The following is an 18,567-nucleotide window of genomic DNA, read 5'->3' as shown; positions in this document are numbered from 1 at the left end:
CAACTTTCCGTTCTGCAGCAACATAGCTTTTTGACTACTCTTGGAATAACTAAAGAGAAGTTACAAATTGTTTATTAATTTCTCATGGCTGAGTGCACCATTAGATAATTTATATATTTGCAATAGCAAATTTCAATCATTAGAGGCTCTCTGTGTCTACAAAAAAATTTTAACATTGGATTCTGATCCAGTTCTTGTTGGATCAGGACACATTATTAATTATCAGATTAGCTGAACTTCTATAACTTCCAGAAATTGTTTTTTGCTCAGAATTATTCAAATGTAAAATAACTATTTTAAAACCAGCGTAACATGTTATCATCTATGATAAAAATGAAACAAAGCAACTCTGTATTGGATAATATACATATTTATATCTATAAATATGTATATTACACAAAAGAATATTTATTCACAAATATGTTAAGAACCCGGATAAAGAAACAGATCTAAAAACGATCTATTTTAACATAAGAGAGTAAAGTGTTATTAGCCTGTGTTATTTGGTTTAAAGAAGCTGTTCAGACGTATATATGGTAACGCATGGTAATTTTGACACATTGTATTTTTTGTTTTAAGTACAGGTTTTGATATTCGTTTTTGCCAAAACGATGAAAGTTGCATTAAAAATCTTCTCTTACTTATTTAATGATGTCTGAATTCGATCAATATATATACTGGTTATTCACTGTCTATCTGAAGTGTCAAGGATACTCCATGATACGGGAATTATTGAGATTTGATCCTTCTATCGAGTCTTAAATTCCAACATTCAATATTGACTAGGTCTCCCTGCTTTAACGAAATTTATTTAGCCAGCACGATCTAAGAAATCTGTCAAAATCGACGTGACTACTTTGAGATTAATCGCAAAGTTTCTGCAGACTATGTACATTTGATTATTCTTCAATGTTAATGCGGTTGATCCTCCAACTTAGCCGGTGTGCTATTTTTTTAAATGGTTCACCAGTGTTTTACAGTTAATACCATAAAGAAACAATGCCTTTTTAAAACAGAGGGAAAGTGGTACACAATTGAACAAACTACTTAAGTCAAATTATTCTTATGCACATTAATACCTGCAGGTGTACCACGAAGAATTTGCTCAAATTTCAATAAAAATTGGGTAAATATTTCAAACTGATATTAAAAACTAACATTAAAAAATCAAGATAATGTGCACTGCACACTTATGTGATTTCAAAAACTATACTATAAACTATAAAAACTATAAAATTTCTAAAAACTATAAAACTTCTGACTCATTGTTTAAATGTATACAATTTATTAAACTGATATCTAGTGGGCCATACTTGAAAACAACGCGGTTTACTTATCATAAACATATCAAGTAGCACAACTCATTTAAGATCATAAATTAGTCACCGTTTTGATAATTCAATAAGATAATTTTGAATTCTACAATTTTGACGAAACAGGTATAATAACCATCTATTTACATCATCATTGCAGAAAAGTTTAAAAACAGGCTGGTTAAATAACATCTGCAGAGCGTGGCACACTTGTTACTATATGCCTGGGAGTAAATGCAATTGATAATTTCTTATCACTAGTGTTAATATTTCTATTAGCTAATTTTTAAAACATTATGATAAATTATGATAATTCTTATCTAGGAAGAATAGGTTTGCTCATCCATCATGATGGATAACAACTGACAACTTTGTACTTAAAACATTTCATTAGTTAAATATATAAAGGAACCAGTACTATTAATTTTAGATAATATTTGCTGTCATGTGACACCTGTCCGGAGAGCCTCAAAACATAAAAGTCATGCTCAAAAAATAAAACCAATTGGGTTTGGTAGCCCATACATCCATGTTTCAAAAAATAAAAAAATTGAAATCATTTGCCCACGTCCAAGGAAAAAAAATGACTGAATTTTTTCATGTTATTGGCTCCTTTCCTAAAGGTATAAGGAAGAATTATACTTATTTATGAATACCTATAAAATTTGATAGATAATCGCTAGAAAAAATAAAAATTGATAAAAAAATAACCACATAAAATAAACCACATGAAACTAGATTGCTTTTATTGTTAATCCATTTTAAATTTCATAACCCTAGGGGTATCTTTACCTGCTAATTTGCTTTCTCTTAAAAGTCAAGTGTTTTAAACGTTTTTTTAAGCCCATATTTTTAAAATAGCTAGGTCCATTTTGTTGCTTAGTACTTAATGTTACAGTGTTACATATTTATGTCATTTAATAGTGAAATAAAGAAGCTGTAAAAACATAAATTTTTTATTTAGTTGCTGACAATAAAATAAGTGCTTTATGAAATGAAAGCACAAACAAGTACTTTTTGCAATTTTAACTTTATTTGGACTCTTTCAAAATGCCCTATAGTGTCAAATCTCACAAAGAGTGTAGAAAAACAGTGTGTGTTTTATATATGAAAAAGTGCAATTCACTAATTTCTGGTGTAATTTTTGAGAGATTCAAAAATATTTTTGCAACAGACATAGACTTTTTGGACTCTAGAGTTCCAACTGGAATGTGTGGAATGTGTAGAAATCAACTTAGAAGGGTTGAAAGAGGAGTATCTGTCAAGCTGCCTACTCTTTACAATTTTCAAACAATCAATGTCAAGACTGTGGCAAGAGGTGCCAACTATAACTGCCAAATTGGTAAGCTGAATCTGACTGAAAAACATCCTTTGGATAATTCTACAATATCAAATCACACAAATCCCCTGAAAAGATTTTCAGATTGTTTGTCACCACAAGTGAAAGGCTTACCTCATAAATGCAACTCTACTTCTTTGAATTTAAACCTTAGAGAAATTTTAAAAGAAAACCTGTTACCCTCAGTAACTTAAATTTTGTATCTTTCCTGTTTTTCATAGTCCCATTTTGTCTGGTCTAAGATTACATTTCATAACAAGGTTTTTTAAAGTTTTTCCTCTAGGAGCATCATGTTCAAAATCAAAAACTGCAGAAAAGTATAAGTTAAGTGCCCAAGACATGGTGCAAATTTAGCAAGCTACAGGCAGTCTAATATTGGAGTCACAAAACTTGCAACAACATTAACATGGTTTCCTAATCGCCTCTTTTTGAGCCAAACTATTGAGCAAATTTTCATGAAGTAGGGTTGCAACTTGCAAATTTTTTTACAAAAACTGCACTTGCATCATCAGGCGAAAAAAATGCCACACAAAGAGTACACAGTTGTTCACTGCAAAAATCTCTCTGACTTTCTAGCAGAAATTTCACTTAAGAGACAGCTTCAATCATCTCATAAAATTTGGGATTGATGGAGGTTGAGGCTTCCTAAAGCTTACAGTAAGTCTTCAAAGAATGAATGACGAGGATGATTCAAGCAGTCCACATTCATAAAAAATTGTCACCTATCGAGCTCTAAAAGACATTGAAGTTAAAAAGCAATTTCTAATTGCAGTTGCAGAGAATATACATGAGAATTACAGCAACATCAAAAACCTTATTGAGCTTGTTCAACCTGGAAATGTGGACTTTGTGGTCTCTTGCGACTTGAAAGTTGCTAACATTTTATGTGGTTTGCAATGTCAGTCTAGCTCACATCCATGCCTATACTGTGATAGTGAAGCAAAGAATTTAGCTGAAAAAGGTGCGCTCAGGACACTGTCTTATCTTCAAAATTGTTACACAGACTTTTTTTCAAAAGGTGGTGAGATTAGTAGGGCAAAGTTTTTCAACAATGTTGTCCATAAACCGCTTCTAAAAGATGATCCAAGCAAATTCATTTTCGAACTAATTCCCCAAATGGAATTTCATCTGCTTGTTGGGATAGTAAATCACTTGTTCAAAGCACTAAAAGAAGCATTGCCAGAAGCAGATGAGTGGCCAAAAAGACTCAACATCACAATCCAAACATATCATGGCGGACAGTTTGCTGGCAATAATTGCCGAAAACTCCTGAAAAATATTGAAGTGATAGATCAGCTCTTTGAGAACCTAGATTTATCAGTTTTGGCCATCATTGATGCATTCAAAAAATTCAGTGCTGTTGTTAGAGCCTGCTTTGGAAAAGTCCTTGACAGGGAATATGAAAATAAATTGAAGAATTTTGGACATCTTTTTTAAGGCTAGGATTTTTAAGAGTGAGCCCAAAAGTGCACATCGTTTATTTTCACATTGATGATTTTATCAGAATGAAGAAAAAATCCCTTGGTCCTTTCAGTGAACAATCTTTAGAAGCTCTTCATCACGATTTTTCTGTTCAGTGGCAAAGATACAAACATTGAAAGATGTGTGGTTGAATACAATAGCAAGCACATTTAGGTGAAATATGTCTGTTGCATCTTTAATGGACTTTGAAACCTTGCTACTTTAGAATAAGTGTTTGTGACAAAAAAAATCAACTGAGAAAATACCTATGGATTTATTTAAAGTAATTCAAAAATTTATTCATGAGATTAAATCTTTTTAAATATTTATTTGTTTAACCTCTGTGTAATTGTAATTTGTAAAAAAATCCATAGTAAACAAAACCTATAATATTTAGAAATTTGAAACAGCCTTTGCTAAAGTTTAATTATAGACACTATTTTAATAGTTTTTTTATTTTGCGACAGTGTTTTAAGTTTAGAAATAATTCAAATTCAAAGAAAAAATGATGATTAAAGTAAGCTTTTCCATTAAAAGTAAGGTCAAAATGACTGACAAGTTCAAAGTAACAATGATTTCCTACACATTGACTGATAGCTTAATTTTTTATTTTTAAAGCCTCTATGTATAGACTATGCATATCAATAATAGTAATATCAATTTTATTATTTATTTCTTATTTTTGAGTGTGTCTTTTGTGGTTTGAAACTCTCCGGGCGATAAAGCATGGAACAAAAAAATCCAAAAAATCAAAGTCTTTTTTTTTTCCTTGGACGTAGCCAGATGATTTAAATTTTATTTATTGAAACATGGATGTATGGGCTACCAAACCCAATTGGTTTTATTTTTTGAGCATAATTTTTATGTTTTGAGGCTCTCCGGGCAGGTGTGATCTACAAAAGTTTTTTTAATCGATTATTCTGATCAATACATCAAGTGATTCCCCCAGATGCTCAGTATGAATTTTATTTGTCTTTGATTTTTAGTATCTCTAATATTACTCTAAACTTGCGTCTCGAAAAATTATCTTTAAAGGAAAGAAAAGCACCACTCTTATACTGACTGATATCCTGGAGAGAAAAGCTCTAGAGAAGACAAAGATCACTGATAGCAAACAAAAACTAAGAAATAAAAAAGAAAATATTGTTATTTATTTGTTTTTTTCTTGTGTATTACTTAACCTCAAGATGACATTATTTTGTAAAACAAAGTTATATCTATTTTTTTGAAATTATTATAATATAGTTTCATTCCCGAAAAGACAGCGAGAAGCAACTGGAAAATGAAATACAACAAATTTTGAATACAATTTAACGCTTCAGAATATTACTTCAAGCCACTGCATTAAACATTTTGAATACGTTTTAACGCTTCTTAACATCTTGATACGAACAAGCTTACTGTGCTCAACACTGTTTTGCGAATTTATTCAATAAGGACGTAAGATGTTATTACATAATGCAAGTAAATTATGAGTTCTCCTATGTTTTACTTCTTATGGAGTCAATTTTCAGACAAAGTATTCTTCCTTTTAATTCTAGCACAAAAAAACTGTGATCAGTGATGCATCTCTTGATTGTTTGTTAAGAACTCCAAAATCAAGATCATTTTCAAATTCATATTACACTTTTGGTTTGACACCTCGTCAAATTAAACCAGAGCTATTTACCGGGTTTCTTTAGTTCTTCTCTGAGATACATAAGATGTTGTAATTTTAAATTATTGTTTATATTCCTGCAGCTGTTAAATTAATACAAAATTAATATTCAATAGATAACAGAGGTAAAGTAATTTAAGTTTTAGGACGTCTTACATGAGTAATTAATAACCTATTATTATTAGTTTAGTTTATGTTGATTGCATTTTAACATGGAAACATCTTCATTAACTTTTTTGCGATAGGTAACTTTTATTTTATGAGCTTATTATTTTAACAGAACGCTTAAAAATTATTAGCCTCCACGTAACCTAAAAGATGTCTGTTACTTCCAATGATATAAAGATATTACTTCCAATGATATAAAGATATAAAGATTATTTATTATACGTCATGGGTTACTTCACGCGCAGCCTTTATAGCAATTAAAAAAAAAAAAACTTTCATTTTAAAAGTCATTGCTCTAAATAACACGTGTAATACGAAAACAACAAACTAAATGACAGGTTTCATCAAAATAATTATTTTATCAAAAAGTTAGGCTTTAACTTATTTGCTCTTATTTTAGAAGAAGGCTATTATTAACTGTTTGTATTAAATTTATATGTGTATTTTTTTTTTAAATGATGTTTTATTTTTATGAAATAAGAAGATGTCTGCAAATAATATATCAACTAGTTTACCAGAGAATATTTCATCAAGGAAAGTTACTCTCCATCTTAAAGAAGATTCATCTAATTATAGTCAACTTAGCCCTATTAGTTCTGGTTCCAGTCAGCAACGCTCTTCCACATCTATTTTTACTAGTAAAATAAAAAGAAAAAGGTACTTTTATTGTGCAAAGATTCAAATACTTAACTTTGTTTATTGAAAAGATCTCAAAATATTAACCAATTAAGATACCGTGAAAATGTCTTACCTTGCACAAAAATTTGACTTATTTGTAATTTTCATATTTAAAAATCTGCTTTAAACTTCTATTATATTGATGTAAGCTAGCAAATAATTTACTTAGGATATCTAAATTCTATTTAAATTGTTATTTTTTATTTTATTTTATTTAGAAATAACTTTTCCTAACTGTTTAAAAAATATGCAAAGTTAACCAGGGGTCTGCGTAACTTTGCACTATATGAAAAACTTTATGATATGTATGGGATTGGTGCAAAGTAACCTCTTTTTTTCTTACTTTTTGAAGGACTAATAATTCTAATGTTAGTTTAACTAAAAACAAAATATTAATTGCAGTATTATTTTGATTAATAAAGAATATAGCATGTTAAGAACATATCCTTACTAAAAGCACAAAAAATACAAAAATGTTCCTTTGTATGTGGATAAATTTGAGCATAAACAATTAAAGACTTCCTTTTTATAAATAAAAATCAAAGTTAACAAAAAAGCAGTCCAAAAGTTCCATTGAAAGTCTAACTCTGGCACTTTGTATGGTTTTCAATTGGCTAAGAATTGGCCGTAAGGTATATAGCACCTAACTTTAGGCAAGCTAAGAGTGTGTGGCAGCAGTTTTAAATAAGTTTTTATTTTTCCTTTATTGAATTTTGTAATGCAACTGTTTGATTTAATGTAATATTGTAATGTTTGGTTTATAAATAATTCAGTCCAAATTAAGTCCATATCTTATTTGGTTAACATTTTATGATGCTTTAAACAAAAGCACTGTATCTGTGCATATAAAAATGAAGAATTTTTAAATTCTATTTTTCAGAGAGTCATTATCTGGAATCGAGCCTGTAAAATTGGTAGGTATATATATATATATATATATATATATATATATATATATATATATATATATATATATATATATATATATATATATATATATATATATATATATATATACATATAGATACATATATATATATATATATATATATATATATATATATATATATATATATATATATATATATATATATATATATATATATATAAATGTATATATATGTATATACACATACATATGTATGTATATATGTATGTATGTATGTATGTATGTATGTATGTATGTATGTATGTATGTATGTATGTATGTATGTATGTATGTATGTATGTATGTATGTATATATGTATGCATGTATGTATGTATGTATGTATGCATTTATGTATGCATGTATGTATGCATGTATGTATGGATATATGTGCAATATTAAGCATAGTGGACAAAAACTACTCTTTAGATCAGAAAGGTTTTGTGACTTTTTTAAAATGATTTTTGTAATGTTAGCAACATTTTTTACCTTCTTTGCATAGTAATAGCCACATTACAAGTAAGGTGTCCTCTAAGAGACATGCTCCTTATTTAAAGATATTTGCTGTTATAATGATCAATACAACATCACATAAATTGTTATTATAGTGATGATAGTTTGTGATATATTTTGAATGAATACCTTCTGTAGCAATTACATTTTTTGCACACTTAAGAGAAGAAATGTTATTAGTCTAAGGAATTAACAGTCTTCATAATTAAATTATTAAATGAATTCTTGGACAATGTCAAGAATTCATTTGATAATTTAATTATGAAGACTGTTAATTCCTTAGTTTGAATCTATAATGAATTTCTATGAATCTATGTACGTTTTGTGCTTTTATTTCAGTGTTGAATATTTATTACTTTTATTATCTTTTTGCAGGCACCTAATCCATTTAACATGACAGCTAGAAATTTTCCCAAACAACGTCACTTACTGAAAAATGCCGCTGGGTTCATAAATCGAACTAAGTATATATATATTAATCAAAAGTTGATTTAAAATCAAACATTTTTATTACAAGCAATATAAGGCGTTAAGTTTGTGTATAACTTTTACATTTTATGCTTTTATGTCTTGTTATTTATATCATAAATAAAATTATAACTATTTATTCAAATATGTAATTTTAAGAGGCCAGAATTCAAGTCCGACAGTTTCTTTGGAATTGGTTCGTTCAGCTCTTCAACCAAGTTTAAACATGGAGATTGAAAAAGTACTACTCAGCTATCAAGAAGTAATATTTATGCTTTAATTATACATTTGTAGAAGCTTAATTTTATAAAATGTTAAGTAAACATTTGCTCTTCTGTTAAATAGTATTTTTTTAAAGAACATTTAAATCTGCTTTCTATTAACAACACAGTGAAAAATATTACAGTTACATGACATTTGTCAGCATATAGGTCTCTCCTATAAGTTGACAAATGCCATGTAACTGTAATATTTTTCAATGATGCAGAAAAATTTTTTTACAGATGTTTCAAATGGCTGCTTTTAATATTAGTGATAATTTGAAAGAACCAATCACTGAAGAGCATATTAGTCACATACTAAGAAGGAGTCTAGAAGAGGTATAGAATTTCTACATTAGATCTGCTCTTTGCATAAATAAATACTGTCATGCATGTATGGGTATATTTGGACCAAACTTCTAAAAATTTATATTCAGGACCTAATGAAGCAAAAAACAATAATTCCCATAGCACCAACAAGATGTTTTAAAATGTGATTTGGGAAAGCTAGCTACAGCAGTTTTTTAATCTAAATGCTCAACTAAATGTTTAGCAGCTTTGTTTTTTTTATTCCACTATTGCTGACTGTAGTTGGATAAACATTGAAGCTTGGCTTTGCCATTAACTGAGGCTAAAAGATGGTCAGATTACCAGAAATCAGTTAATATACCTTTCACTCCTAGTAGATTATCTTTGAGATCTTTTTGTGAGTCTTTGTTTATTCAATGTGGCCATTTTAATTCAAAACTTTTACAAAACAATTTAATGTTTAAATTCTTCTTAATAAAATGGTGTGTGACAAGAACTGAAAGTAAACTAAAACCTTTATCAATTATGGTAATTTATAATTTGAGAGAAGATGTAAAGAGAAAAGAGCAATAGTAACAATGGTTCTTTTCTCTTTATATTTAATACATTTTCTTAGGCACTATCAGTTAAATCATCTAATTTATTGACATATTTTGCTTGATGAGATTCTCTGATATTAAAATCTGTCTTTGATTTTAAAATCAATTATTTGTGAAGTTTTTAAAAAGGAACCATAAAGAAGGAACCATAAAGAAGAGTATATATAAAGTATTTTTTTAAAAAGATTGGAACAGCTTACATGTTGATTAGTGGCAATTTCATCACCTGTGTTTCTTTAAGTATTTTAAAGGTCATTTGTGAGGATTTGCGATTTTGAGGTTTTGGAACAAGTACTAGTGATGCTAAAGGAACACATTTTAGCTGTTCATCATTTTAATAAAGGATTATTAGTTCATGGAGTTGTGTTAATCATTTATTTAATTCTACAAGTTTTTTAAAAATTGTCTAAAGGGTCATTCCATATGAAATCATCCAGACCATGACACCCTTGCGTCTCAGAATTTGTTCATTTTTACCTCACTTGCAGTCCATGTTAAAAAAATAATAACTTCGAAAATTTTAGTTAAAGATACACATGGGTTCCAGAGATATCATCAGTTAAAATAATGCTGACTCGGCATTTTAGTGATTATCTGAAGCAAGTACAAAGCAACTTTGACATATAGTATCTTCATAATGGCTTGGGGAAATTTCCTAAAATTTGGTACCCCAATAGATTTTAACTTGCAGAATCCAAAAAGAGCACTCTCAAGACTCGATTGTCTCAGGAAATGCCTCGTTTATCCAATTTTATTCAAATTTATTGACTTGTAAATTCATGATTTTTGGAGGTAAAATGAAGGCTGTGGCCCAAAATCCCAAATAAAAAGTTTAATTGTATATCATTATTTTATCTTAGGTCTACTGAAAAAAATTAGATTGATCAATTGTCTCTCTAATACTTGATCAAAATTTGCGTTTAAAAATTGTGTCTTTATAGAAAAATTTAAATTTTGTAACGAAAGCACATGAAATGTTTTTGAAACATTTATTTGAATAAAATGCCAAATAGTGTTATTTATTGACTAGTTTAGGACATTTATAGTCATAGGCCAAGTAAGGGCCAAGGAGTCTCTGACCAATTGTGCTTTGCCCCCCCTCCCCCAATCTCCCTGGATTTTTTTTTTTTTTTTTAAATGCGTGAAATGATATATCAATAAATAATTATTAAAATTTAATTTAAAACTTTTTTATAAAAATTTTTTTTTTTAGTTTAAGTTTCAGAAATAATTTTTTTTCATTATTTACCTCTTATTTCAAAGTAAGCACTCAAAACTAAGATCTTTTCACGGTTTTGAAAATCATAAATTTTGAAACCAAAAATATTAAAATGTTTTTTAAAACATTTTAACAATCAATATCTTTATGGTATTATTTAACAATCAATATCTTATGGTATTAATACTAATATAGTCATTGACATAATAAGGTGGACAGTGGGATTTATTTAAACCCTTCTCAGGCTTCCATCCAAGGATTTGAAAAAAAAGAAAAAAAGAAAGAGAAATTCTAAATGCAAAATAGGTAAATAAAATTACAACAAAATTATTTTAAATGTATTTAATTTTTTTTGTAATCAACTGCTTATATTCTCTAAATCTAAATCAGATATATTGTACGTACGACCTGATATTGTTGTGGGTGTAGAAATTAGACATATAACTTCAGAATTAAGCACCCAACACTCGTCATTTCTCATTGGCCAAAAGAAGTTTTTACTTGGTCCATGTGGATGCATAAATCTGACTTTAATATCAAGCTCACTTACATCTTAAGCAATCCCTACCCACCAAAATCCGTCATAAAAACATGCAATATAATCCATTTTTTTAATGTTTAATGAAATCTCTTTATTATGTTGGCTTTTTGGAATGATATCAAATATTTCAATACATGTATCAATACTTGTTTTTTTATAACTTATAATGTTTGAAGCAATTGGAATAAAATGATGATACATCCTTGTGCCAGGAACTGTTCTTCCACCTAAATATCTTTTTTCTAATTGTGCTCGTGTTTGGTCGATTTCATCTTTAGAAAATAATTTAAAACAAAATCCATTTATCTTGGCTTTACAAAAGCAGTACATTAAATTAACATCTAAAATCTGCCCAGTAGTTATTTGTTTTAGACTTTCTTGGCATACTACTCTTTTAACAGTCCCACCAATACCATCACAGGGGGATTTACCATGACTGGTAGCAAAAAAAACCCATTCAGCGTTTAAATTAAAGTCTTTACTGTGATGACAAAGATTGATAAAGTTTTTAAAATTTTTAAATTGTGCTGCACAACCATCGGAAAAGTACTTCACACTTAATACATCAGGTAGATTTTCTTTGATATATCTAGTTATATCTTCCTAAGTCTTGTAAATAAATCCTGTGTCATGATTAACATCTTCTGAAAGGTAACAAAAAGATTTGTGTTCGAGAACTTTTTTCTCTATAAAATAAAGTACAATTGTAAAAAGTGAACATTGACTTTTACTCCAGTGATAACTTTGAACCTCATCCTGAACAACATATTGATAACTTTCAGCAAAATCTGCTAAAATTAAGCATTCGTTTTGGTTAAGATTTTCTTTACAGTTTTTCTAGTATCTACTTTGTGTTTTTGCAATATGAGCCGCTCAGAAGCCAATGCGGTTAAGTCCAAAACACAAAAATTGAGAAAATTAATGTTTTTTGATACATTAGTTTTTAAAATTCTTGGTTTATTGATTTAATTAGAAAAGTGTATAAAGTAACCAACGAGTAAATCCTTTAATAACTAAGAAGATTATTATTTGTTTCATCAAAATTTCCAAAAATCAGTATATATCAAAAAATGGACTTAACCGCATTGGCTTCTGAGCGGCTCATATATGAATGAGTAGTAAGGTTGTCAATGCTGTCACATAATAAATCATTATATTCATCTATTGGCAATGATTGTAATAGTAGTGTTGTACGATCGGTACTCTGCCATTGCTTGAATGCTACATCTTCTTCGAGCTCATGGTCCATAAACTCCTGCACTAAAAAACTTTTTAATGCTTCAATACCAGGGCATTGGTTACATCGATGCAACATACATTCTGCATTTTCAAGCAAACAAACAATCAATGCCATAAAATCTTTATAACTTTAATTCCACCAAATTGCATCGATGAGAAGTTTTGTATTTTGGTGATGTATGCATACACATATATTATGAGTACCTGACGTATTAGTTGTAATGCACCATTTAGGTTTAAGAGTACAAAACTTTGACAAACTGACTTTGATGTTAGGGTAGTCTTTTTTAAATACAACATGTAGTTCATTAAGATTGAGTAGCAATAATCTTTTTTGAACATGTTGGTTTTTCCTAACACTAACAAAATCTTTTTTTCTTGGCATCATTCTCGAAAATTCATCACTTTGATAAAAGTTAATCACTAAATTAACTGTTTCTGGTGAAAGTGGGTTTCCTTTTTTTTTTTGGGCAATGATAGAATTCCATGCTCATTTTTAACTTTTCTCGCAGTTCGAACAAGATACTCAGACACTTCAAAGTAGCTTGATATCTTTTTACATGTCCATGATTTTGGTGCGAGTGTTAACATTTGCACCTTATGGCGATAGGAGTCAGTCCCTGAAATTTTTTTTTTTATTTCATACATTAAAATGTCTAGATCATGGTCATTGTTAATGTTGTTGTTTGAAATGGGGCTTTTTATTTCTGTTGTTAAAGAAGTTTCTTTAATGTTATATGCTAATGAGACCATTTTTGCAACTCTGTCAATAGTGTTCTCAAACTTTTGTTTTGCTGCAGGCAATTTGCTGTGTTTTGAAAGACTTTTTAGTTTTACTGTTGAAATTCCAAGCAATTCTATAGTGGTATCTAACTTAATCTTTTTTTCACTTTTTGATTCCCATTCCTCCTGTGAATTTAAATCTCCATCTGTTTCTACTGCTTTTTTGTAACATTTACTGCACAATTTCCAACCTGGGGTTACATAAACATTATTTTGTTGCAAAAATTTCGCCAAGTCTAGGGAAATCTTTATATTACCTAAGAAACAAATTTAGTTTTAAGTTTTTAAAATAATTGAAAATATAAAAATTTTTATAAATAATAAAATGTTTTTCTTTTATTTTAATTTCCATGTAAATTCTGTTGTAATTAACTTTAGATTACCTTTTATAGCAATTTTTTTACTTTCCATGTGTGTTCCAAAAGGATTGCAACACTTTGTAATTTTTCTCTCAAAATATTTTCCATAGAATTGCTCATGATAGCAACATATAACTCTTATTGAACAATATTTTTCTTTTAATTTTGCTCGCCATATTATTACTTCTTGTTTTTCACAAGAAAGTTCTTTGAATTGAACAAAAATGTTGTTTTCTAGAAAATCCAGTTTTGTGGCAATGAATTTTAAGACTTTTTCCAATGTCACATTTCTCCATATTAAATATTTTTATTACTTATAAAATTACCTGCTAAAAAAATACAAAAACAATAAAATTCACAATCATTCTTTAAAAAAATACAAACAAGGAAAGAACAACATTTGAAAAGAGCAAAACAAAACATTTGCTTATTCTCGATATAATAAGAGGTAAGCATTCACTGATTTGAATTGAAATAATGAAAAAAAATTTGTTTCTGAAACTTAAACTAAAAAAAAAAAATTTTATAAAAAAGTTTTTAAATTAAATTTTAATAATTATTTATTGATATATCATTTAACGCATTTAAAAAAAAAAAAAAAATCCAGGGAGATTGAGGGGGGGGGGGGGGCAAAGCACAATTGGTCAGAGACTCCTTGGCCCTTACTTGGCCCTTACTTGGCCTATGACTATAAATGTCCTAAACTAGTCAATAAATAACACTATTTGGCATTTTATTCAAATAAATGTTTCAAAAACATTTCATGTGCTTTCGTTACAAAATTTAAATTTTTCTATAAAGACACAATTTTTAAACGCAAATTTTGATCAAGTATTAGAGAGACAATTGATCAATCTAATTTTTTTCAGTAGACCTAAGATAAAATAATGATATACAATTAAACTTTTTATTTGGGATTTTGGGCCACAGCCTTCATTTTACCTCCAAAAATCATGAATTTACAAGTCAATAATTATATGGACTGCAAGTGAGGTAAAAATGAACAAATTCTGAGACGTAAGGGTGTCGAAAATGTTTTTTTTTGGATGATTTCATATGGAATTACCCTAAAGCATTTGACACACAGTTCCTATTGTATTTTATTTATGTAGGTTTGAATCTGTAAAACATTTTTAGTTCACTTTAATTCTGATTTTAAAGATAAAAAAGTTATTACCTTGGTTTTGCTCAAAAGTATGAAATCTCATCATTCATTGCAGGCAAAAACTTTATTTAAAGTTCATAGTGATTTGAAAGAAGGAAGCAATGTTAAGAAGGAAGAAGGGGTTTTAACACCTCCTCGCAGTGTTATAATCAAGAAGGTAGTGAGTTTTTTTTTGCTTACTTGTTACTAATAATAAAAGTTTAAACTTAAACTATGTTGAAAAAAAAAATGATAAAAAGTTATTTGTAACTTGTAAATGCTAAGACCCTCAAAAATTAATGCTATAAAATTGCTCTAAAGTTAGTTGTTCCTTAAAGCTAAATAACTTTCCAACTCATTAAAAAATTGTCAAAAGCACAACTTTTTCAGAAGTTATGCTTGAATGATTTCAGAAGTTATGGTTAAATGATTTTTGAATGTGATTTTTTGAATTGATGCAAAAAGTGTAGTTAAGATCACTTGGATAATTTTATTATTGTCAGTATAAAATTGAATAAGCTGCAGCTGATAAATATCAGTTGTTTGTTTGTAAAAATGATACAAAAAATTCTTTTTTTGATAATATTTGGATCAAAATCTGTTTTGAATTACCTAATTTTTACTGCTTTTCACTAAATTCTTTATTCTATCAAATAAAATATCTCAGAAGTGCAAAAGTAGTAAACATTTAAAAGTTGCTATGCAAAAGACTATAAGATGGTTTTAAACTAAAGTAGGCCAACTTAGTCTTTCTCAATAAATAAGTAAATGAAAAACAGGGAGTAGTAGTAAATTACTTTTTTTAGGGAGTAGTAGTAAATTACTTTTTTTAATTCTTTAGACAATTATTTCACATAATTACACATTTTATTTTCAAAATTTGCTAATTCAAAGATGAGGACTTTTCTAAATTATAATTGTGAATAAAAAGATATGAAAGATAGTAGGGTTGGGACTATTGTAATTGTAATTGTAAAAATTAAATACAATTGCATATTACAATACAATAATATTGTATTGTAATATTACAGAAACAATAAAAAAATTTTATTTTGGTATTGTATTGCTGTGATGAAAAACAATTACAATAAGTATTTTATTGTTTTTTTTCTAACAATACAATAAAATTCAAGAACTATTGTATTGTTTTGTTTTAATGAATTAAAATTACAATAGCTATTGTATTGTTTTGATGAAAACAATAACAATAACTATTGTAGTGTATTACATTACATTAAAGTAGGAAAGCTAACATATTTTAACGTATTTATATTCATCTCTGACAAACTTACTATTATTTTTGCTATTTTTTATTTACGGATTTGAAATATATTGCAAATTTTATTTTTTACATATTTTGATTAGAAAAAGTTTATGTTAAAATTATTTTTGTAACTTGGACATGCCGATCCTATAATTATGCGTGGTTGTGGTGACAAATTACCATGAGTGTGCCATATATAGCACATTTATGATGATCATTAAAAAGCCAAGTTATCTCTTTTTAACCGATTAAAATTGTATAAATAGGGTAAAAACATTATTTTATATATGTTGATTAAAAAGTAACAAATGCGGTGTTGATCTTCAAAATATAATATAATACGCAATTAGTATTAATCTTGATCACCTTCGGATCATATTTAGATTTCGCATCACCTATCTTGTAATGTATTTCTAAGCTCTAAATGGCTGCAAAATATTGCCTGTCTGATGATAGCCTTACTATTTAAAGTTACCCAATTTACCATTCTGGCACCCCTTCCCCCTCCCATTATGTTTCAGTAAAATAGAATTAATCATTAAATATTAGTTGTACCCTATTTCAAGGGTACAAGGGTATGTAGTCAGCTACTGGACTATTAAAACATTTATTAAATTTTGACAATAAAATAATTTTTTTTATTACAATAACAATGTATTGTTATTGTATTACAAAGACGAATTACAATACAATATTTATTGTTATTGTAGTGGGTCATTACAATACACTTTTTTTTCAGATATTGTTATTGTTTTATAAAGATTAATTGCAATACAATATTTATTGTTATTGTATTACAGAATTACAATAGTTGTAAATCACAAGTATTGTTATTGTTTCTAAATTAAGTTAATACAATAACAATAATTGTTATTACTGTTATTGTTTTCATTACAATTACAATAGTCCTAACCCTAAAAGATAGAATATTATGTATCTGAAGATTACATATATTTCATAAAAATAATGTATTTTGAATGAAAACATCTGGCTTTGTTACTTTTACCAGAATACTTTTTTCCATTTTTGTTTAAATGTTTTTGTCTGGATAGAAAATTTTTCTTAAATTTTTTTTCTTTTCTCTTAAATTTATTTAAATTTCTTTTATCTAAAGGTTTTAGTTAATAATAATAGTACTCACTGATTATCAGTTATTTGAAATTTTTATTCCCAAAGAAAAATAAAAAAGCCAAAAGCAATTTATGCAAATGTAAAAGTTTTGTATACATTCACCATTATATACAGTTAATTGCTAAGCATGAGACACCATGTGAACTACTTCACAAGAAATCTAACAGGAATCTATTTATAGCATAGCTACTTGTTTAATATCATTCAAAATATTAGAGATTTGGAAAGATGTTCTCAGTTATTAATCAAATATTTTTTTAAAAAACAAAAATCAATTTGGAGTAGATGCAGATGTTTACTTATTCTAAATTGGTGAATATCCTCATATTACAAGAAAGAATTTACTTGAATTGCTTCACAAACTTTTTGCTCAGTCATATTAGATATAGATGAATATAGTTTAGTCAATCTTTAAGAATCAGAGTTAAAAGGAAGTGGCAAAATTTTAAAATCTAATTGGACAAAATTCCTTAAAAAAAAAACTTCCACACTAGTAATTTGATAGGTACCCTTAATTGGATGTGAATATCATCTGGTTTATTGTGAAAAGTATTGTGTCAAAAGTATTGTGTTTATTGTGTCAAAAGAGAACTTTTTTTATAGATACGGCAACAAATGATATTTTATTTGAAGACAATACTTTATTTTGAAATATGCATGTTAAACTTTTAACCTATTTTAACACTTCTTTTTTGTAATACAGTGTCCGACAAAAAAAAAGCTTAGACAAACTCTCAAAAAATTACAACAAAAAAGAATGACAATCAAATATTCTTTACAATATATATATTTTTTAATACTATTTCAGGAAGAGTTAATTCATTTCAATAGTGTATCTTTAATATTCTAGAAATATCTTTGGGCAAACTACAACCACATGTTTACGTCAATTTATTATTTGTCAATAAGAGCTTGACATGTCGAATTCCGGATAAATTTTTGGCGAGTTGTGAAAAAAAAAATTTATTGTGAGCAAAAACGTAAATCTTTAATTATTTTTTTGCTTCAATTGTCGCTTTTTCTATCAAAGCACTGAAGTTGAACAATGCGCCAGACAACTCAAAAAAAAGATTAGAAAACAGCTCACTGAGTTTGAAAAGGGCCAAAATGTGGCATGGCATGAAAGTGGATACACTGACCATGAAATTGGAAAAAAATTGAATCAATGGTGCACTACAATTCGAAGATTTTTGTTC

The 18,567-nt window shown here is 28.0% G+C and overlaps 1 protein-coding gene and 2 pseudogenes across 6 annotated transcripts in view; 1 reads left to right on the top strand and 2 right to left on the bottom strand.

Annotated features, from left to right (window-relative positions):
* Window positions 1-18,567, top strand: part of LOC149894390 (deoxynucleotidyltransferase terminal-interacting protein 1-like) — an 83,296-nt gene that overhangs the window by 52,836 nt on the left and 11,893 nt on the right. The window contains exons 1-7 of one of the 6 annotated variants that reach the window (XM_090079167.1): window positions 6,217-6,276; window positions 6,423-6,595; window positions 7,497-7,530; window positions 8,431-8,519; window positions 8,683-8,785; window positions 9,027-9,122; window positions 15,053-15,154. In XM_090079167.1, coding sequence (XP_089935293.1) covers window positions 6,423-6,595; window positions 7,497-7,530; window positions 8,431-8,519; window positions 8,683-8,785; window positions 9,027-9,122; window positions 15,053-15,154 — 597 coding nt within the window. In that variant the 5' untranslated portion in view covers window positions 6,217-6,276. The other 5 variants (XM_090079151.1, XM_090079171.1, XM_090079158.1 and 2 more) reach the window with 5 other exon arrangements.
* On the bottom strand, window positions 11,227-12,766 carry LOC149894392 (uncharacterized; annotated as a pseudogene).
* Window positions 12,724-14,128, bottom strand: LOC149894391 (uncharacterized; annotated as a pseudogene).

This window comes from Hydra viridissima, unplaced genomic scaffold, assembly GCF_058129835.1.
Source record: "Hydra viridissima isolate aposymbiotic clone 2 unplaced genomic scaffold, HvirCarnegie_v1 scaffold_1, whole genome shotgun sequence".
NCBI lineage: Eukaryota > Metazoa > Cnidaria > Hydrozoa > Anthoathecata > Hydridae > Hydra > Hydra viridissima.
Note: the sequence above shows the minus strand (reverse complement) of the source record. Positions and strands in the feature narration are given on the sequence as shown.